Here is a 23,684-nt window from a genome sequence, read left to right as displayed (position 1 = left end):
GGAACCCAACATGAACATGAAGTGTGTGTTTCTTGCTGTAATGATTCCTCCTGTTCATACTGACCATTAGATCCTTCATCATGTTTACAGGAAGTGATGGAGGACTAAATCCACAGTCCTCCTTCTGTTTAAACATGGATTTAAAAGTTGATCTGAAGCTAATATGAAGCTTCAGCGTCTGAATGAAAGAAAGAAAAAGGAGGAAGGAGCGAAAGACAGCAAAAAAGGAGAAAGACGGAAAGAAAGAAAGAAAGAAAGAAAGGTTACAGTGTTTTTAGCATCAAAGTCTTTTTGTTCCTATACTTCCACCACAGAGAAACAGGAAACACTAAGAGGAGATATGATGCTATAAAGACTGTAAATGTGTCAGGGAGGAAAGGAAGGAAGGAAGGAAGGAAGGAAGGAAGGAAGGAAAGGAAACACTAAGAGGGAATCTGATGCTAAACAGACTGTAAATGTGTCAGGGAGGAAAGGAAGGAAGGAAGGAAGGAAGGAAGGAAGGAAGGAAAGGAAACACTAAGAGGGAATCTGATGCTAAACAGACTGTAAATGTGTCAGATATCTACTTGATATGACTAACTCACACTGTTACCATAGTAACTATAATAACTATAGTAACTCACACTGATGAAGCTCAGTAGAAGCTGATCAGAGACTTTAACCATCCTGTTGTCCTCGACTTAATTAATTTATATTTGATCAACATCCATCTATCTATCTATCTATCTATCTATCATCCATCTATCTATCTATCTATCTATCTATCTATCTATCTATCTATCTATCTATCTATCTATCTATCTATCTATCTATCTATCTATCTATCATCTATCTATCTATCTATCTATCTATCTATCTATCTATCTATCTATCTATCTATCTATCTATCTATCATCTATCTATCATCTATCTATCATCTATCTATCTATCTATCTATCTATCTATCTATCTATCATCTATCTATCATCTATCTATCATCTATCTATCTATCATCTATCTATCATCTATCTATCATCTATCTATCATCTATCTATCTATCTTTTACATTCCATTACATTTTCATCTATAAATGTATCAATGATGAAAAAAGTCCCTCTTTTAATAAATTCAGACTGATTTGAAGTGTGTTTGCTGTTGGTTTGGTGAAGTTAGTGTGAGTTTGCTGTTGGTTTGGTGAAGTTAGTGTGAGTTTGCTGTTGGTTTGGTGAAGTTAGTGTGTGTTTGCTGTTGGTTTGGTGAAGTTAGTGTGAGTTTGCTGTTGGTTTGGTGAAGTTAGTGTGTGTTTGCTGTTGGTTTGGTGAAGTTAGTGTGAGTTTGCTGTTGGTTTGGTGAAGTTAGTGTGAGTTTGCTGTTGGTTTGGTGAAGTTAGTGTGTGTTTGCTGTTGGTTTGGTGAAGTTAGTGTGTGTTTGCTGTTGGTTTGGTGAAGTTAGTGTGAGTTTGCTGTTGGTTTGGTGAAGTTAGTGTGAGTTTGGAGCCAACCAGCTGCGAACAAACAACAAACACGTGAAAATGAAGCTTTAATGGATCTGAACCGGTCGGTGAGGTTTTTATGATGTGAGAAAAACCGCAGATGTGTCGAACAGCGTGATGGCGTGTTTAGCAACCGGCTGAATAATCCATGTTCAGAGGTCGAACACACACACACACACACACACACACACACACACACACACACACACACACACACACACACACACACACACACACACACACACGATTCACACACACAACCTTAGTTTCCATACTAATTATGACAGAATGGAAATTTAAGGAAGAGAAAATGAATCGAGGCTTCTGCTTTTTAAAAAAAATGAGAGTTTAAATTACTGAAGTGTGCTGAGATGTGACATCAGAGGCGTCTTCACTTCCCCAAAAAAGTAAAAAAAAAAAAAAACGAAAGAAAAACAAACAGTAAATTTAGTGTCATAAAGTTATGAGTCATAATGAAAGGCTTGGGTCTAATGGCGGTCGTTGCCCTGTAATCGCAGCAGAGAAGCCAGTAACACACATGTGCAGGTGTTACCGAGCTGTTTTACATACCACACATGTGTCTGTCAGCGAGGCCTCGGTGACTCCGCTGAGCTCAGACACCAAACGGCTCAGACCTGGGAGGAATGAAACATGTGGTTTTAATGCTGGTTTGTGTTTTACAAATGTTCCTCTGCTTATTAAATCTGATTTAGTAGATTTAACCCTCCTGTTGTTCTCAAATCAAGGAAGGAAGGAAGGGAAGGGAGGAAGGAAGAAAAGGAGGAAGAGTGGAAAGGAAGGAAGGAAGGAGGGAGGAAAGAAAGAAACGAGGGAGGGAGGGAAGGAAGAAGGGAGGGAGGAAGGGAAGGAAAGAAGGGAGGAGGGAGGGAAGGAAGGACAGAGGAAGAAAGAAAGAAAAGGAGGGAGAGGAAAGGAAAGAAGGAAGAGAGAAAAGGAGGGAGAGAGGAAATGAAGGAAGGAAGGGAGGGAGGAAGAAAGAAGGAAGGAAGGAAGGAACGGAGGGGGAAGGAAGGAAGGACAGAGGAAGGAAGGAAGGAAGGGAAGAAGAAAGAAGGAAGGAAGGAAGGAACGGAGGGGGAAGGAAGGAAGGACAGAGGAAAGAAGGGAGGGAGGAGGGAAGGAAGGAACGGGGGAAGGAAGAAAAGGAGGGAGAAAAGGAGGGACAGAGGAAAGGAAGGAAGGAAGAAGGAAGGAAGGAAGTCAAAACAGATGGGGTCAATTTGACCAGGGAGGACGACATGAAGGTTAAAGGAGTAACATTTATTGAGTGTTATAATTATAATCAGATGTTTGTACCAACTCGTTGCAGTTTTTAAATGAATCCTTTCAGTAGGACAGAAAAGAATAGAACTTTATTATCTGAGTTAACTCACGCTGCTCTTTTTAGTCTCGCTGCGTTCTGTCCAGTGACCATAAACTCCAATAAACTTCATTCACATTGAGAAAAAGAGAGAAATGCAGCGTTACTTTATGCAAATCTGAGGAGGGGGGGGGGGGGGGGGGAGTGGAGCCCCAGATGTCTGGAAGAAGCAGACGGTCTGATGTTGAAGCTTAATTTTCTATCACAGCGTCTCAGTCAGACGTCAGTTTAACCACAACATGTCAACTATCCTCCAGTAACATTACAACAGGCTCACCGCAGTTTAGAGCAGCGGCCATGTTGGAAATCTGATCTCACAGCAAATCAAACGCCAGGAACTCAAACTGAGTGTTACACAGCTGCTGATCTGACAGGAAATCAGCCAATTAGTGGATGTAGTATGGATTCAAATCTGATTAAATCTGTATGCTGCTAACATGTTGAACTCATATACTGACCAAACAGCATCAGACACATTACAATACTGAATAAATGACCGTTAATGTGGATGTATTATATGAAGATTTAGCATTGCACTACTACAACTATTCTATTATAAACTATACAACTATATTATATTCAATCATTTGATCACCAGGAAATTAATTAACTGAAAAGAAATGACACTGGCTGAAGTCACATGGCCATTAAAGTGAAATTAAGTCAATTTTTAGTCATTTATAAATAAAATATTTGATGATTTACTGTTTTTCTTTGTCATACTTGACAGTGAATTGAGGTTTTGGTTTGTTAATGAGACAAAACCAGCAAATTAAAGATTTCACCGTAGCCACGAAGACAATTTTTTTTGCATTTTTTTCACATTTGGTAGATTTAATACAGAAGCGTGTTGCATTCATTTGAAGAAAAACATTTAAAAAGCTGTTTTACTGAATTAACAAAAGAAAACAGGAAAAATGATCTTGTTAATTCAGTTTTTTAAAAATGTTTTCAAGTAAATGTAACACACTTCTGTAATTTAACACTTATTTGAGGAAAAAAAGGCACCAAATGAATCAATGATGAGATTAATCTTTAGTTGCATCATTTAAAAAAGGGTTTAAAAAAAAACCCATGAACCAGAGTTAACGTCTTTTTTTATCCCGTAAAGTCTTTGCAGATAATTAGTTCGATTTTCTTTCTAATATCTTTAAAAAAAATGTTTGAAATACTACAAATAAAAAAATAAAGTTAAAAAGTAGTAGGATTTGGGTTTTCTTTACTTTTCAAATTTATAATCTGACTCGAGCTCCTTCTGAAGACACAAAAGACTTAAAAACACTAAACTCACAGCTGGAATCACTCTGATAATCTTTGTAGTGGTCCTTTAAAAGACTTTAACACACTGCAGCTTTTTATATCAGCTCCAACTTTCGCCCACTTCAGTAGTAAAGTCAAGGATAGGTGGAGCAGCTCTCTCCCCAAATAAAAGTGTCCAGCAGTTAATAAGTGTGAAGTCAGAAGCAGCCTTTTTGAAACAGTAGCGTCTCTATGACAACATGAGAAACCGATGCCCACGGCAACGGCACGGCAACGGCTCGGCAGCCAAACAACCGGCCGCCTCCTCACAGGTCAACAACAACACGGACTCTCTGATCTGAGCCGTTACGAGCTTTAATACTGACCGTGTGTGTGTGTGTGTGTGTGTGTGTGTGTGATGATGATGATGATGATGATGAGGCGGCAACAGCTGTACAGTGTTTGCCAGAAGGAGCTTGGAAGCAGTATTTCCATGTCTGGCAGTATTTTTGGTTATTTTCTTAACATTTCTTGGAGGCGGTGAAGTAATAACTGGCAAATATGAGACGCTCGTAAATAAGCCGATGTGACAGAAACACAGAGGGAGGTCAGAGAAGAGAGAGAGAGAGGAGGGAGGACGAGGATTAAAAGAGAAGAGGTGATGATGTGTGTCATTATGTCTTCAGATCATTTGAGTGGATCTGATATTTCTATATGACTTAATCCTCCTGTTGTCTTTCAATCGCCAATCAAAAGTGACCCGGTCTGGTTTGACTGTTTATAAAGTATAAATATAAATTATTACCCAATTCTGTGTTAGACCTTTTTAACTTTAACTTCATTCCAATGTGTTACCGCATGTTTTACACATACTGTTTGGCAATAGTCAATAGGCCTCATTTAAATTAAACTCATTACCTGAGTGAATTACCTCATTTTTAAGTTAACACCTGTTGTCCTCCTGGGTCAAAATGGACCCGAGGACAACATATTTAGCAGCGAGGCATCATCAGACGTATCAGATCAATGGTTTAATGCATTACAGTTAAGTTTTGTACAGACGTTCATGAAGCTCAAAGGATGAACTGTTATACATTTTAGGCTGCGTTCACACTGCAAGCCAACATTCGATTTTTAGCCAATCTAGATCGGAACCAGATGCTCTTATGAAGTCTGAACAGTCATAAATCACATGAGATCCGATTTTCGCAAACCAGATGGAAACCACCTTTGGGAGGAAGTTTCAAATCTCATTTGGACAGATGTGACGTTGAAAACATCAGTCCATGGACAGAGGACCAAACCAAATTCTTAATCTTTGGGGAGATGGCTCCGTTCAAACGAAGCTCGAGGGTTTGTTGTTGCTGTCGCAATTATATGACATCACACAATTCATGCTGGATGACACCTACGCTCCGACGGCGTTGCCACGGCAACCTGTCAGATTGGTCATTAATGTGGCCCAGTCTGAACAGAGCCAAACCTGATTTGGACACTTGCTAAAAACAGTGTGGACAGTCAGATTTGCCTTACTGATCCTCTGATGATGCACTGACATCATTCAGCATGACTTACACTTCTTGAGGATATCATAATCTGATGTCTGCCACCAATAACCCTTCATAAATCCACTTTAGAGACCAGAGAAAAAAACGAGGCTGCAAAACAGAAGTTGATAGTTATTCACATGACTTTTAATAGATCCTATTCACCAAAATATAAACAAATATAAAAACAACATAAAACATAATGATGAGTCCCGTCTGTGAGGCACGGAATATATTCCCTATTGATATACATTAGTTCGAAAGCTGTGCTAAGTGTCACGAAGAAAATGGATAATTCGTGTCCTTGCTCACGTAACTATGGATACAGTTACGTCAGTATTTCATGAACTACCGTGAAACTGTTGGTGGATTTTGTCCTCCATCACTTGCCTTACCTTATAGAAGTAAATATCATTTCAGTAATCATTTTAACCCAAACTATCATCTCTCCCTCACACTAACCTAATAGTGTTTGTGCCTAAACCTAACCAGACTGAAAACAACATAAAACATAATTATGAGTCTGGTCTATATGAAGCTTCAGAGTCCCATTGAGTCAAATCTTCATCTTCTATGTTTCAACGTTACAGTGTTTTTAGTACCAAAGTCTTATAATACAGTCTAAAACGGGTTTGAAAGAGATCAGCAGCACCTTCCTGCTTCATGTTTGACTTTTAATGCTTCCTGATGGTTTTATTTTTATTCTGACATCTTATTGGTTCACAAACAGGCCAAAAATGTCGGTGTCAGCATGTTTCCAACTGTCAGATTAGCAATAATGTTTTTATAGTGGAAGGATGAGCAGCTCCTCCAGCACAGTTTGACCAGTAAAGTCTATAAATGTCCGAGCTTCTTGTGAAGGAATTCCCTGCTTGTCTTTTGGTCAATAAACTGAAACTGAAACAACACATTTTTATCTGTGTTATCCAGTCAGCAGGGACACAAACAGCTGCGTCTCCCCCGGTAAAGATCACTTATTTATGGAGCCGGCGGTCACAGAGGTCGGCGGTGATAGAGACCATTATGTCTCTTATCTGAATGCAAACACGGCAACGTCGTATCTGAAGCAAATCTTTGTTTAGTAGGTGGCAGAGGTTGCTAAGTGACAGTGAAGAAGTGAAAAATGAAGAAGGTTGCAGGATTTAAAGGAAGATTATCGGGGCATTGTGATTCTGTGAGTCATGTTTAAGAGATTTAAGGAAGCTGCTGAGCTTTCTACAGCTTTCTGAATAAACCAGATTTTTGAAGGAATCATTTTAAACATTTATCTCTGAATCTGAACTGAAGTAAACACAGAAACTATCATCCTGCAACAGACATTATGTCTGACATGCATCAGGAACTTCATCCCTTTAATGTGGAATTTTATGCCAAACACTCTACACCACCTTTAACCCTCCTGTTGTCCTCGAGTCAAGGAAGGAAGGGAGGAAGAAGGAAGGTAGGAAAGGAAGAAAGGAAAGAAGGATGGAAGGTAGGAAAGGTGGAAGGGAGAATGGAAGGTAGGAAAGGAAAGAAGAAAGGAGGGAAGGATGGAAGAAAGAAGGAATGAGGGAAGGAGGGAGGGAGGAAAAGAGGAAGGAAGGACGGAGGAAAGTAGGAGGGAGGGAGGGAGGAAAGGAAGGGGGAAGGAAGGTAGGAGGGAGGGAGGAAAGAAGGAGGGAGGAAGGAAGGAAAGAAGGAAGGGAGGAAAGAGCTCAAATGATGTAAGTGAGACATGAAAGGACTCGATCATAGTACTCCAGTTCTTCAAACCCTCAATGTTTAATTACATCCAATATTGATCTTATCTAGTATAAGTAGTGTGGGATGTTTCCTTTCACGCTCAGGAAACACATCGCTACCTCAGACATTAGCCTAATTATGCTAATATGGCAGATATCATAATGAAGCAACATTAAACTTAGTGAAACATCGTGATAATAGTCTGATTCAATGCGAGTCTCGGAGCCGACCGTCAATCATAGCTGTCAATCAAAGCCAAGAGAAGTCATCAGATCTTATTAACGGAGCGACAGTTTCCAAAAATGAGCAGCAGAACATTTATTACAGGGCCTGAATATAGAGACTGAGACCAGAATGACTCATTAAAATCAATGATTGACTTTTTGAATGGGAGTCAGTTGGAGCAGCTGGTGGCCATCAGCGGCTTCGAGACTTGGGAGGTGCTGGTTCAAATAAACAAAGTCAAAATTGAGCAAAAAAATGGAGTTTCAAAGGTTCCAAAATGCTAACAACAAGCTGTGATTTGTCTCTTTCCCGTCTCACAGTTCAGGTTGGGATCTGTTTCTCTGAACGTTGTCCCGGAGCCGGCGGAGGCAGTGCGAGGGTTACTGACTCACAGTCTGGAGAGGGGAAATACTCTGGAGCGCCATAACCAGGCGCTGGACGAGGAGAACCAAAGACTGAGACGAGAACAGCAACGCATCACCGCAGAGTAAAACACACACACACACACACACACACACACACACACACACACACACACACACACACACACACACACACACACACAAGTCTCTGAAAACCAGCCAGTGTTGAAGGATGATTTCCACATCGGCAAAAGTCAATGAATTAAATCAGTTCTTTTTCTGGGAAATTGTGCAAATAGTCGTATTTACAGCTGGATGAAAGTAAACAGGAATGATCCGGCTATACAGACATCATGACTAACTATGCTGGGAACTGGAACGGCATCTCTTTAATACTAATGTGGATTTATATGTAAAATAATAAAACACACCCAAGACTAATCAATGGATCAGATGTTTACATGTTTGAACAGATTTATTAGCAGCTCTGCAGTCATTCCCAGTATTACTGCTTCTTTTAGTGTCAGTATTACTGCTCTCATTAACCTCATGTACCAGATGTTTTCTTTCTCTTTTCTGGAGATGGTGGAGACCAAACCCAGAGCTAAAAAAAACACACAAAAACTCCAACTTAATACTATTTAAGGCTGCAATGAATGTATCTTTTTGTCTATAAATGGTTAGAAACTAGTGGGAAAATGCCTGTTTTCTTCATTTTTCTTCGAGCACAAACTGTTTATTTTAACATTAGGACAAGTGAAGTCATTTTTCAACATATTAATGACATTAAATTTGGATTTACAGCTGGTAATCTATATCAAATTAACCTTTTTCTAATACTTTATCCTCCTGAGTTTTTTCCTTCTTATTGTTATTTTTTCTTTTTAAAGCTGTAATGAATGATTATTGTCATTATTAATTCATCTGTTTGTCTATACATGTTCAGAGAAATGCCTGTTTTCTTAATTTTTTCTTCAAGCACAAAGAGACATCCTCAAATATCCTATTTATTTTAACCTAGAGATACATAAAGTAGTTTTAAAACATAATAATGACAATAAATTGGGATTTACAGCTGGTACTTTATATCAAATTAACCTTTTCTGATGCCTTAGCCTGTTGAGTGTAAACTTTTTTTCCCTTTGTTGTAATTTTTTAAGAAATCAAGAAAAACGTGATTAAACTGATCCTAAGATGCAGTTTAGTTGTTAGTGAAGACAGTTTGAACCTTTCACTGCTACACACTGACGTTAAAATCATAAGTTTTGGTTCCTGTTAAAAAGCAGTTATTACTCAACAACGCCTGCAACACTTCACTCTGAGCGATGGACGATGTCAAAGGCGTTCATGTTAGTCAGAGGGGCCTCCGTGATTCACCGACCACTAGACTCCTCACAGTCCACCTCACTTCACTTCTAAATACTTTATTCATCCCTCAATTTGAGATGATATATAGTTCACAAACAGAAAACCAAAGACAAGTAATTCACACGCTGGCTGCAACTAATGATTATTGCCAGTTATTTCCTTGATTAATGATTCATTGTTTTGTATTTAAAATGTCTTAAAATAATAAAAAATGCTCCTTTACACTTTAACCAGCAAATCTTTTACATCTTTGCTTAAAATATTAAATTATCGCAATAGTTACAGATTAATTTTCTTTGGATGGGTTAATCAGCAAATCATTACAGCTCTATTTAACACACATTTAAAAAACAACTTTTTATTTACTTGATGTCAATAGGAACAATTTTTTTATTATTTTTTATTTATTTAAAACTTTTCATTATTTTTTCTTCACGCTGTCATATTGATTGAATGATTTGGTCTGATTTTTATAAATGACATATTTCTGTAAGTTATTGTGTCTGTTGAAATATTAAGTAATAAATAAGAAGTAATAATAGTAATTGCAAGTCAAATAAAATCCAACAAAAACAATATATTATGTTTAAAAAATGTAACAAAAAAAAGTAGGCGTGTATTTATGACAGATGATAAATTGCAAAAGTGGTTTTCCAACAATAAGAAACATTTTAAACATAACCAGATTTATCTTTGCTGCCACTAAAATTAAGCAACATAATAAATATCATATTTGAAGTAATAAATCTGTTTTTAATAAAGAAAGGAGCTGTTTTGAAGTCGATGCCCTGTGCTGCTCTCTGTGGATGATTCATAGCTCTGCAGTCAGCTTCTCCACTCTGTTATCCATCACTGATTAGCAGTCGAGGTTTTAAGTTGCTAAAGGAGAAGAATTCATGGCGGGATTATAGAAGAGCTCTGACACACTGAGGTTGTTGTTTTTAGACTTGTGTGTGTTTCTGTATGTTTTCAGACTGAAGCGTTACGCTGCTGGGAAAGAAACTCTGGAGGCTGAGCTTTACTCTCGCTTCGTTCTGGTCCTGAATGAGAAGAAAGCTAAAATTCGGAGTCTACAGGAGACAGTCACAGACCTGCAGGAGGCGAGGTACACCAATCATGTCTCTGTCTTTTAGCTCCACGGTTTTAGGAAATGTGAATATTACATGAACGATGAAATGAGGTGGTTTAAGTCCCTCAAAGTATTGGTTGATAAAGTGTGTGTGTCAGGTGTCTATATGAACAGTGAATCATCTCTGTAATCATTCCTCATGGTCATACTGACTATTAAAAGATCTCCTTCAAATGTGCTTCAATGTAAAGTGATGGAGGACTAAATCAACCAACAGTTTCACGGTAGTTGATGAAATAGTCACGAAATTTAATCCATAGTTTCGTGAGCAAGAACACGGAATTTTCCATTTTTCCCGTGACACTTAGCACAGCTTTCGAACTAATGTATATCAGTTGAGAATATATTTCATGCTTCACAGACGGGACTCATAATTATGTTTTATGTTGTTGTTTTAAGTCCGATTAGGTTTACTTAAATGATAAAGTTGCTAATGTAACTCATGTAAAGTGATGGAGGACTGTATCCACCAACAGTTTCACCGTAGTTGATGAAATAGTCACAAAATTTAATCCATAGTTACGTGAGCAAGGACACGAATTTTCCATTTTTTTCGTGACACTTTCAAACTAATATATCTCAATGGGGAATATATTTTGTGCTTCACAGACGTGACTCATAATTAAGTTTTATGTCTGGTTAGTTTTAGGCACAAAAACTATTAGGTTAGTGTGGGGGAGAGATGATAGTTTGGGTTAAAATGATTACTGAAATTATAAAGTTCTACAAAGTAAGGCAAGTGATGGAAGACAAAATCCACCAACAGTGTCACGGTACTTCATGAAATAGTCACGAAATTTAATCCATAGTTACGTGAGCAAGGACAAGGGTTTTCCATTTTTTTCGTGACACTTTCAAACTAATGTATATCAGTTGGGAATATATTTCGTGCTTCACAGACGGACTCATAATTATGTTTTATGTTGTTGTTTTCAGTCTGGTTAGTTTTCGGCACAAAAACTATACGGTTAGTGTGAGGGACAGATGATAGTTTGGGTTAATATGATCACTTAAAATACATAAAAAGTTACACACATAAAAGTTGCGTGATGGAGGACTGTTTTTCTTTCTTTCCTTCTTCCTTCATCTTCATCCTCGTTCTTTCTTTCTTTTCACTTCTCTTTCTTTCTTCATCTTCCTCCTCCTTGTTCTTTCTTTCTCTTCCTTTTTCTTTCTTTCTTTCTTTCTTCAGATCAACTTTTAAATCCATGTTTCCACAGAAGGAGGACTGTGGGTTTAGTCCTCCATCACTTCCATTATAAACATTATGAAGGATCTAATGGTCAGTATGAACAGGAGGAATCATTACAGCAAAAAAAACACACTTAGCGTTACTTTGGACTCCTGAATGTTGATTTAAGACTTGAAAAACTGTGAACTTCAACAGTTTTTAGCACTTTCACGTCACCTGACAGCTTCTCTTATTACAGTGATTAACCTTCAGCAGACAAACCAGCTGCTCACATGTCAGCTGACCTTCAAACGTTTGGAGGTGTTTCAAACAACACTCGGGTTGTTAAGATAACTTTACGTTTTCAGCAAGTCCCCAATCCTTGCTCAATAACTTGCTCAATAGTTTTAGTGACACGTTTCCCTTAATTTCTGCAATCTTTACATTCGTCACCTTCGTTGTGAAAAGTTGTGAAATATTAAAGTGTGTTGAATGTAATTTTTAAACTATTGCATGTCTAAATCGGTGTTGACTCTTTGTAGGAGTTCTGAGGGAAAGAAAAAGGGAAAGTCAAAGAAATTGGACCCAACATCAGATCAGGAGGAGGCGGCTGAGGAGGATGAGTATGGAGGGAGTACTGACGAGGAGCCAGAGGAAGAGCAGACTAACCCAGCTCCCGCTCAACCTACTCGGGGTAAGATCTCCATCAGTGTGTGGGGGGATTTAATGTTCCCAAAGTGTGCGTGAATACAAGCACTAAATGACGAAGAGCAGAGGAAACTCTTGGATCTGGATTACAACATGTTTCACGCTTGGCGCTCCTCCTCAAAAAAAAGCAGGAGATGATGCGATGAATGCGTCATACTGATGGTTTTTAGAGCCAATTTCTTGCCATGGTGGTTGCTGCTACGCTCATTTAAAGCACAAATATTCAGCACATTTCCAGTTCTATATTTATATTCTGGGTCTCTACTGGAATATCTTTGCAGGATTTCCAGTTAAAAACTCCTTATTTATCTTCTACTGGTCCTTTATGCAGCCGCTCAGTTTAGCCTCTGACTGAAACAGGCCGTTTTAGCTCCTGTCTCTTTAAGGATTTCACTTCTTTTTCTCCTTCTTTACTCCAAATGTTCAACTTCTCGAATCACACCCGTACATGTTGGAGTTGAATCACATCTGAGGTTTGAGAGTGGAAACACCTTAGCAACCAGCTTAGCAACAAAGATTCCGGAATGGATGGTCATTGCTAACGAAGCGTTCAGAGCAGGTTGAAGCCCCCATGGAAACAACTTAGCAACCACCTTAGCAACCAGGGCTACAGTACAGTTCAGTGAGCCAACATCAACTCAGGCAGCATTTTTACATATGTAGGAACTAGCGCTGGGTATCGGTACTCTATAACTTTAAGGTATCGACCGGAATGAATTGATACCAAGTAGTATTGTAACGTCTGCTGTCAAACGATACATGCAATCGATCCTTTTTGCACCTAGAAGATATGACTATTTGTATGGACTTGATCATGGCCAATTAACGCAAACTCTCTTCGATTTAATGCATCATGTGATTGGGTCCACTGCCACAGCAGCTACGACCCGTCTGTGGTGGTGAAGTCGTGGTGAATTTGAGTTAGCGTGTTTAGCAGTTCAGCAGCCAAGATGCCACGATGAAAAGAATGATGTAAAGAATGATCTAAAGAAGTACTCAGTTGGTATCAGTATCACTTTAAAAGGGGACTTGGATTGGTACTAGGTATCATAATTTTTTAAACGCTACCCAGCTTTAGTTGGAACTTTGACCATGTTTAACACCAGACATCATAACAGGATATAAATGACAGAAAACTACCAAAAGCATGCTGTGTTCCCTTTAATCTATCATTCTTCAGTCTCACCTAAACACTCCAGCAGCTCGCTCCACTGAGCCTCTGATTAAAGTGCTGCTAATCACTAACATCACACACACTGCTGATGGTATAATTGAAGCTAGAAGTTCCTTAAAATACCACATAATCTGTAGTACAGTGTCAAAATTCCTCAAAAGGGGATTTTTTTCTTCCCCAGGAACTTCAGTTTCATGGTTATTACTTTGTCTTTGTATTAGCATGTCTACATTTTACTATAAATTAACAGAATGACAGTTATGGAGAGAATTTTTCAGACTTGGGGGCTTTAATGGATCACCTGCAGAAAGCACTGAATTTTTTGGCGTGGGAACGGTTAAGTCAACATTAAATCATGTAATGCAGAAAATGAGTGTTGCAGGTGCCTCCGGGCCTGATGGGAAACACCTGCTGTGACATCACTGAGAGAGAGGCGCGGACACAAATATTCAACATGCTTTAAAAAAAAAAGTTTCTAAGAGCAGAGCAGTATCGTCACATGAAGAGTTTCATATTTAGTGACATGTGGTATGTTCAGGAGCTGTTGTCATGGCAGCTGAGTGTGTTTTTCATGCCCTGAGACTAACCATGACATCACTCAGAGATTATGTAATCCGGTGTTGCGGGGCCTCCGTTAACTTGACATCCCAGAAACACCTTTAAATATAAGCAGCTCCGACGTTGACATTACACTCCATCAACCTCCCCGACTTCTGCTCCCAGATGGGCGGGACGTGATGGATGTGCCATCAGCAGGAGTCAGGATGTATGGAGTGTACTCGAGAGTGGATTTAGGTAGAACATTAGTTACCTATCATGGAAGAAAACTGGGCTCTAAAAGGGTTTTTTTAGGGGAGTTTTTACCCTCCTCACAGTTGCTTACACCCCTGATTTTTCCACTGTCTCACACACTTTAAATCCTCCACATGCTGCCAGGTCAGGTTTGATGCGTCAAGGTCTTTTTGGGCGGTGTAGGTGTCCCCGTTTCCCTTGCGGTCCTTCCCCTCTCCATCTGATTAGGGGGGAAACTTGCAGGATTTGTGTGTGTTTCTGTTGCTACGACAATGACTCAGAGGGCTACGTGCTGCCAGTCAGGACCAACAGATAGAGTAAGAAAAGAGAGAGAGAGGGGGATTGGGAAGGAGGAGGAGGGGGCAAAGAAGTGAGTTTTAGGACATTTGTGGTTTCGATATTTGTGTCCATGAGTGTGTTTTGTGTGTTGTGTATAGAGACTGCTACTACGGAGAGAGGGGTGTTTTCATCCACACAACAAAACAATATATTCATGATGTCAAATTGAGCTCATTCTGGTGAAGAGTCGAATATTTAGTTTGTCTGTGAAATGTAAAAAAAAACAAGTGACAAACTGGCATTCACCATTTCTTAAAGCTCACAGTGACAGTCTTTCATTTGCTTCTTTTTGTCCAGCCAACAGTTCACAATCTTATAGAGGACATATTCTTTACATCTCCAGCTGTGTATTAATATTCTGTGTCTCTACTGGAATATCTTTACAAGACTTATAGTTAAAAACTCCTTATTTATCTTCTACTGGTCCTTTATGCAGCCGCTCAGTTCAGCCTCTGTCTGAAACAGGCCGTTTTAGCTCCTGTCTCTTTAAGAGGCCCAAGTTTACGTTAGCTTGTCAGCGAGATAAAAAATGTGGCTAACAAAGCGTTTCAGAGCAGGTTAAAGCCCTGACTTTTCTATATATGTTCACCTCAAGTTTTGGATCTTTGACAAAAAGCAGAATATGGAAGGAGACATTCTTAGTTCATCGCGTTTCTGTCCACGGGGCGGCTGTGGCTCAGGACGTAGACCGGTCGTCCTCCAATTGGAAGATTGGCGGCTCCTCCAGTCCACATATCAATGAGTCCTTGGGCAAAACACCCCATATTTGCTCCTGTTGCTGTGCAAACGGTGTATGAATGAGAATGAATGGGTAAATCCCCCCTGATTAGCAGGTTGGCTCCTGCGTGGTAGCTCCTGCCATCAGTGTATGAATGTGTGTGAATGGGTGAATGGGATGTAAAGGGCTTTGAGTGGTCGTAAAGACTAAAAAGGCGCCATATAAGTACAGTCCATTTACCATTTACCATTCCATCTGCTGAATATAAAGTCTAATATTCTCTCTCTTTTAGCTCTGTTTTTACTCTCCACCAGCTCCTGAGGGAAATATCTAAATGCTCCACTATGTTCACCAGCTAGTCTGCAGTTAACTGGGTCTGTTAGCAGGTGGCGAACAGTGGCTTTTACTCTAGAAAACTACTCTATGAGAGCACTGAGAATGAACCAGAACAGTAAAGTTGCAGCAGACAGTTAAACAATGAACTGAAACTCAACTATAAAGCTCCATAAAGCTGAGAGGAGCTGCAGAAAATTGTCCTTTGAGTAATTGTGAATATAAAAATATTGATTAGAGCGAACCAATGTTTCAATAAGAAATCACAAACAGCAGAGAAAACTTTTATCAGCGTGTGTGTTCTCAGTCTGCTTTGTTAAAGTTTTACATGTTTGTCCTCTTTTCTGTTGAGTTTAACAGAAAAGCTTTTACAGACTGGTTTTAGACAGCTGAGTCATTCAAACAGGGAGGATGAGATGGAGAGCAGCCACCAAACCGAGCGGAGAGAAATATATCAGCAAAAAAAAAAAAGAAAAAGGAAGAACACATCATTTTAATGGACACTTCCATACTTTCCACCATCATGTCTTCTGCTGGTTGATCCGATGAGCGGGACTGATTTGCAGGTTTAGAGCCAGCTCACTGCTCTGTTGTTCCACACACTCGTTCCTGCTTTCCTCACGTTTAGAGACAGACGGGAGCAGAGGTGATGAAAGCACAGTCAGATGTTGGCAGGATGCCGGCCGCCGTCGCTCAGCCTTGAAACAGTAGAAAGGGAAAAAAAGTCATTCCTGCTGTGAGTTACGTAACACGCTGTTGAAACTGGTTACACAGAATGACACAAGTGTTTGGTGTGTTTTTTAAAGTCTTCTGCTGCACACCTGGAAGCAAGTTCACCCGTTTATACTGTCGCAATTTACCAATCTGCATTGTTCTCTAGTTTCAGATCAAAGGACTGATCAGTTAATGGAAGAAATAAATCAATATTGGTAATAATCATTAGTTGCAGCCTTTCTTCCACGTTCTCTTTTCATTCTCTCACATTATAGTCAATTAGATATTTTTGGGGGGTTTTGGACTGTTTGCTTAGAGAAATAGGACAACAACCAAAAAAGGGGTTTTCTGATTAACCCTAAAATGCCTGTAAAACCTACAGGTGATTTTAAAATAACCCCCTAAAACAGGGATCCTCAAACGGCGGACTCTGGACCGCGGGACAACTATCTGCGGACCCTGCTGAAATCTTAAAAGAAAAATCTTATTAAAATATTATTATTATTAAATACGAGTGTTTGCGTGAGTCGGAATGATCCGTTTTATCGCTGGTGTGGATGCGTGACTCCAGTCCTTCACCGTGTGTGTTTTGGTCTCCATGGCAACAATGCGCTGATAGGCTGTGACTTGTATTTCCTCATTGAAGTTTTCTTATTGTTAAAATCTCGTCTCATAAATCCAATATCGTGTCTCGTCTCGTCTCGTGAGCTGAGTGTATCGTCACACCCCTACTGTAGAGTTTCAGTCTTTGTGCATTGGTCCATAGTTTTATATATTTGGGGAATGTGTTGAAAGTTGAGCTGGTAATGTCCCCAGTTTAGGGGAAACCCTGGTGCAACCACCACCACCACCACCACTACTAACCCACCAACGATGTTCAGCCCTTGTATTTTGACTTCAGGGTGGGCGTAAAGCAAAATAACAAACAAAAGGAACTGAAACTCAACCCTGCTACACTTCCCCAAGAAACAACAAACAAAAGACTAATCACTGACGTCACTTCCTGATGTGACAGAAAACAAGACCAACAAGAAGATGGTATATACCAGAGGTGTCAAACTCATTTTCATTCAAGGGCCACATACTGACCAATTTCATCTCATGTGGGCCGGATCATTAAAAAGATGGAGGGAGGGAAGGAAGAAAGGAAGGACATAAGAAGGGAAGGAAGGAAGGAAGGAAGGAAGGAAGGACAGATGGGAGGAAGGACAGAAGGAAGAAAGGGAGGAAGGACAGAAGGAAGCAAAAGGAGGAAGGATGGATTGAAAGAAGGGAGGAAGGACTGAAGGAAGGGAGGGAGGAAAGACAGAAGGAAGAAAGGGAGGAAGGACAGAAGGAAGAAAGGGAGGAAGGACAGAAGGAAGAAAGGGAGGGAGGAAGGAAGGAAGGAAGGAAGGAAGGAACAAAGAAAGGATATAAGGAAGGTAGGAAGGACAGATGTAAGGAAGGAAAAGAACACAGGAAGGAAAGTGGGCCGTATCGCACCCCTCGGCGGGCCGGTTCTGGCCCACGGGCCGCATGTTTGACACCCCTGATATATACCCACCCCGACCAAACCTGACCTGACTCTCATTACACCAATAACAACACACAATGTCACGACTTCATGCTGTCTGGTTGATTGGTTGAAAGCTGGAAGAGGCCGGTCTTTAAGCTGCATGCATGGATGCTGGAACCAATCAGCTCCTTGGTACAACCCACACTCTTAATCAGTTAATGACATCGCTCCGTCGTAACGTCTCCACACAAGAGACGTCAATGACTTATTTTACTGTCTCCATGTGGTTTAGTTTAAATGTAAAGAGTTAAAATGTGAAAATAAACGTATGAATAACTTCACACATTCTTTTTTTTGTGGACCCAGCATCAAATTTCTGCTTTTAATCCATTTAGAGAGAATATATTAGAGGATTATGGTAAAAATGTCTAAGTGGTGTAACCATAAAAACTTTGGAAGGAAGGGAGGGAGGAAGGAAGGAAGGAAGGGAGGAAGGAAGGAAGGAAGGAAGGAAGGAAGGAAGGAAGGAAGGAAGGAGAATATATTAGAGGATTATGGTAAAAATGTCTAAGTGGTGTAACCATAAAAACTTTGGACCAAATAATTGAACGTTGCTTAAAAACAGTAACTAGTCAATAAAACACCTTCCTTCCTTCCTTCCTTCCTTCCTTCCTTCCTTCCTTCCTTCCTTCCTTCCTACCTAACAGCATATCAACTAGTTTGGCATTATCTTACATCCTTCCTTCCTTTCTTCCTTCCTTCCTTCCTTCCTTCCTACCTTCCTACCTAACACCATATCAACTAGTTTGGCATGATCTTACATCCTTCCTTCCTTCCTACCTAACACCATATCAACTAGTTTGGCATGATCTTCCTTCCTTCCTTCCTTCCTTCCTTCCTTCCTACCTTCCTACCTAACACCATATCAACTAGTTTGGCATGATCTTCCTTCCTTCCTTCCTTCCTTCCTTCCTTCCTACCTTCCTACCTAACACCATATCAACTAGTTTGGCATGATCTTACATCCTTCCTTCCTTCCTTCCTTCCTTCCTTCCTTCCTTCCTTCCTTCCTTCCTACCTAACACCATATCAACTAGTTAGGCATGATCTTACATTATAACTTTTATATTAAATAAAGCTAATGGAATACTATTGTTCTAAATATTACATTTCATCTGGTAACCATGGAGATCAGGAAACATTTACAGCAATTATTAGTATAAGTCCACTTAAATCCACTGTAGGTGATCAAATATTTAATATTTATTGTTTTGTGGTTACACCATTTGACATTTTCCTTCCTTCCTTCCTCCCTCCTTTCCTTCCTTCTTCCTCCCTTCCTCCCTTCCTTCTTTCTTCCTCCCTTCCTTCCTTCCTTCCTTTCTTCCTCCTTTCCTTCCTTCTCCCTTTCTTCCTTTTTCCTCCCTTCCTTCCTCCTTTCTCCTTTCCTTCCTTCATTCGTTCCTTCCTTCCTTCTTCCTCCCTTCCATCCTCCCTTCCTTCCGTCTTCTTCCTTCCTTCCTTCTTTCCTTCCTTCTTCCTTCCACCCTCCCTTATCGCAATTATTTCTGAGACAATATATCATCCAACACACACACACACACACACACGTCCAGCTGTAACTCACACTTTCATGACCGACTCATGTTTTCTCCTCAGGCTCCTCTACTCCGAGCCCATTGGACGACAGCCTGAGTGACATCACAGACGTGGCGCCTTGCCGTAAACGCCGCTTCCGTCACCTCGGAGCGCCTGAAGCCTCCATGGCGACGCGTCCACATCCACAGACCTCCCAGAAGAAGAAGAGGTAAGAAGAGTCTGCTCCTCCGTCTGTCCCGTTGTGATTTGGAAGTGGTTCCTCCTACGTAACGACTTCCTGTCTGCGAGCTGTGTGTAGATGTTAAACATGCTCTTATTCTTTACATTTCTTTACTTCTTTTCTTCCTCCCTCCTTCATTTAGCTCAGGGTGTGACACCTCCGACCAAAAATAGATTCACACTAACACACAATCTGTCTCAGCTTCCCGTCGTCTGTTAGGACTGTTCCTTCTTTCCTCCCTTCCTTCCTTCCTTCCGCCTGTCCTTCCTCCTTCTTTCTTTCTCTCTTTCTTTCCTTCCTCTCTCTTTCCTCCTTTCCTTCTTTCCTTCCTCCATCCCCCTTTCTTTCTTCCTTCTGTCCTTCCTCCTTCCTTACTTCCTCCCTCCTTCTCTTTCTTTCCACCCCCATCTTCCTTCTTTCCTTCCTTCCTCCCTTCCTCTTTTCCTTTCTCCCTCCCTCCTTCCTTCCTTCTTTCCTCCGTCCTCCCTTCCTTCCATCCGTCTGTCCTGCTTCCCTCTTTCTCTTTTTCTTTCCTTCCTCTCTCTTTCCTTCCTCCATCCCCTTTCTTCCTTCCTTCTTCCTCCCTTCCTTCCTCCCTCCTTTCTTTCCTTCTTCCTCCCTCCCTTCCCTCCTTCCTTTTGCCCTACTTTCCTTCCTCCCTTCCTTCTTCCTCCCTTCCTCCTTCCTTCCGCCCTACTTTCCTCCCTTCTTTCCTTCCTTCTTCCCTTCCTTCCTTCTTCCTCCCTTCCCTCCTTGACTTGAAGACATCATGAGGGTTAAATACATCCAGCTTACACCTACTGTCTTCTTCTTCTTCTTCTTCTTCTTCTTCTTCTTCTTCTTCTTCTTCTTCTTCTTCTTCTGCTCCTCCTCCTCCTCCTCCTCCTCCTCCTCCTCCTCTGAAACAAGTAAAATGAGAAGACATGACGGACTCCACCTGGAAAAAGGCTCACGTTTGTAATTACCGTATTGGCTTGAATATGAGCCCACACCCCTTTTTTCCAACAGCTGTTCTCTGTGGGGGGGGGGGGGGGGGAGACTTTTTACAGATTCAGCACACTTTCAAACATGTTGGGAACGATTCCTCTAAAATATTATTAATCCTAGAAGAAGAAAGTCCTCATCCTCGACGTTTTTCTCTCATAAAACTGTAATAAAAAGCGTTAAATCGGTGCGTAAACCCCACATTAGTGCCGCTTATCCATCAGTCACACACTCGCACGCTCTCTATCAGCCTCCTGGAAGAGTCCGTGGAGTTTATTCTGGCAGTGAACTCATTTCAGACAGTCTGTTTGTCTTTTTGAGCTCTTCAACATCTGTGACAGCTGTTAATTCTTGGCTGTTTTTACGGTTGATTCGAACTCGTTTCTGATGATGTTTCAACTCGTTTTTCGTTTGTCATTCTTTTTTTTTTTCTTCCACGTCAGAAAAACCAAGTTAAAGAGGAAACTTCATGTCTTTATATTCTAGTTAGTTTTAGGTGTTTTGTGTTTTGTGTAGTTTTATAGAGACTGATGCTACTGGTGAGAACATACAGTCTGTTAAGGAAATAAGAAGGGAAGGAAGGAAAGAAAGACAGGCAAAAGGAAGGAGGGAAGAAAGGTAGGAAAGACAGATGGAAGGAAGGAAGGACAGATGGAAGAAAGGGAGGGAAGGAAGGTGGGAGGGAAGGGAGGGAAGGAAAGACAGGCAAAAGGATGGAAGGAAGAAAGGGAGGAAGGAAGGACAGATGGAAGAAAGGGAGGGAAGGAAAGACAGGCAAAAGGAAGGAGGGAAGAAAGGTAGGAAATACAGATGGAAGGAAGGAAGGAAAGAAGGCAGGTAGGAAGGAAAGACAGATGGAAGGGAGGAAGGAAGGAAGGAAGAAAGGGAGGAAGTAAGGAAGGAAGGACAGATGGAAGAAAGGGAGGAAGTAAGGAAGGAAGGACAGATGGAAGAAAGGGAGGGAAGGAAGGAAAGACAGGCAAAAGGAAGGAGGGAAGAAAGGTAGGAAAGACAGAAGGAAGAGAGGGAGGAAGGAAGGAAGGACAGATGGAAGAAAGGAAGGGAAGGAAGGAAGGAAATAAGAAGGGAAGGAAGGAAAGACAGGCAAAAGGAAGGAGAGAAGAAAGGTAGGAAATACAGATGGAAAGGAGGGAGGAAGGAAGGAAGGAAGGACAGATGGAAGAAAGGGAGGGAAGGAAGGACGGTGGGAAGGAAGGAAGGAAGGAAGGAAAAAAGAAGGGAAGGAAGGAAAGACAGGCAAAAGGAAGGAGGGAAGAAAGGGAGGATAGACAGATGGAAGGAAGGAAGGTATGATGGAAGGAAGGAAATAAGAAGGGAAGGAAGGAAAGACAGGCAAAAGGAAGGAGGGAAGAAAGGTAGGAAATACAGATGGAAGGGAGGGAGGAAGGAAGGGAGAGAAGGAAGGAAGAAAGGTAGGAAGGACAGATGGAAGGAAGGAAGGAAATAAGAAGGAAAGAGGCAAAATGATGTAAGGGAAAAAAGGTAGTAAAGACGGATGGAAGGAAGGAAGGAAGGGAGGGAGGGAGGACAGATGGAAGAAAGGGAGGGAAGGAATGAAGGAAATAAGAAGGGAAAGAAGGAAAGACAGGCGGAAGGAAGGAAGAAATGTAGGAAGGACAGATGGAAGGAAGGGAGGAAGGAAGGAATGAAAGAAATAAGAAGAGAAAGAAGGAAAGACAGGCAAAAGGATGGAAGAAAGGAAGGAAGGACAGATGGAAGGAAGGGAGGAAGGAAGGAATGAAAGAAATAAGAAGGGAAGGAAGGAAAGACAGGCAAAAGGAAGGAGGGAAGAAAGGTAGGAAAGACAGATGGAAGGGAGGGAGGAAGGAAGGAAGGACAGATGGAAGAAAGGGAGGGAAGGAAGAAGGGAAAGAAGGAAAGACAGGCAAAAGGAAGGAGGGAAGAAAGGTAGGAAAGACAGAAGGAAGGGAGGGAGGAAGGAAGGAAGGACAGATGGAAGAAAGGGAGGGAAAGAAGGAAGAAAGGAAGGAAAGATAGATGGAAGGGAGGGAGGGAAGGAATGAAGGAAATAAGAAGGAAAGAGGCAAAAGGAAGGAGGGAAGAAAGGTAGGAAAGACAGATGGAAGGGAGGGGAGGAAGGAAGGAAGGACAGATGGAAGAAAGGGAGGGAAGGAAATAAGAAGGGAAGGAAGGAAAGAAAGACAGGCAAAAGGAAGGAGGGAAGAAAGGTAGGAAAGACAGAAGGAAGGGAGGGAGGAAGGAAGGAAGGACAGATGGAAGAAAGGGAGGACAGATGGAAGAAAGGGAGGAAGGAAGGACAGATGGAAGAAAGGGAGGAAAGGAAGGAAATAAGAAGGGAAAGAAGGAAAGACGGGCAAAAGGATGGAAGGAAGAAAGGTAGGAAATACAGATGGAAGGGAGGACAGAAGGAAGGAAGGAAGGAAGGACAGGCAGAAGGAAGGAGGGAAGAAAGGAAGGAAAGACGGAAGGAAGGAAATAAGAAGGGAAGGAAGGAAAGTCAGGCAAAAGGATGGAGGGAAGAAAGGTAGTAAAGACAGATGGAAGGAAGGACAGAACGAAGGTAGGAAGGAAAATAGGGAAGGTAGGAAGGACAGAAGAAAGGAAGGAAATAAGGAAGGTAGGAAGGACAGATGGAAGGAAGGAAAAGAACACAGGAAGGAAAGTGGGCTGGATTGCACCCCTCGGCGGACCGGTTCTGGCCCACGGGCCTCATGTTTGACACCCCTGCTCTAATAGAATCACTATTAACACTGTTAATGAACTCATGAACTTATTCTTCATTATTCCTTAAATATAAGAAGACTACTACTTCCTGTATTAATATATAATCTTCTGTTCTCTAATGTAAAGCTTCTTTTGTTAGATTCCTACCTAACACCCCCCCCCCCCCCCCCACACACACACACACACACACACACACACACACACTCCCTCCCTCCTCCCACCCCCTCTCTCTTCTTCTTGCCACCCATGAATGGGAAAAT

At 41.0% G+C, this 23,684-nt stretch overlaps 1 protein-coding gene across 1 annotated transcript in view; it reads left to right on the top strand.

Moving 5' to 3' along the window:
* xrcc4 (X-ray repair complementing defective repair in Chinese hamster cells 4) overlaps positions 1–23,684 on the top strand; it is a 37,376-nt gene that overhangs the window by 10,875 nt on the left and 2,817 nt on the right. Inside the window, exons 4-7 of the mRNA XM_053339857.1 lie at positions 7,909–8,075; positions 10,292–10,423; positions 12,161–12,312; positions 19,554–19,701. Coding sequence (XP_053195832.1) covers positions 7,909–8,075; positions 10,292–10,423; positions 12,161–12,312; positions 19,554–19,701 — 599 coding nt within the window. The remainder of the gene's footprint in view (positions 1–7,908; positions 8,076–10,291; positions 10,424–12,160; positions 12,313–19,553; positions 19,702–23,684) is intronic.

Source organism: Scomber japonicus, chromosome 19 (assembly GCF_027409825.1).
Source record: "Scomber japonicus isolate fScoJap1 chromosome 19, fScoJap1.pri, whole genome shotgun sequence".
Taxonomy (NCBI): Eukaryota; Metazoa; Chordata; class Actinopteri; order Scombriformes; family Scombridae; genus Scomber; species Scomber japonicus.
This window is presented reverse-complemented; position numbering and strand designations above follow the sequence as displayed.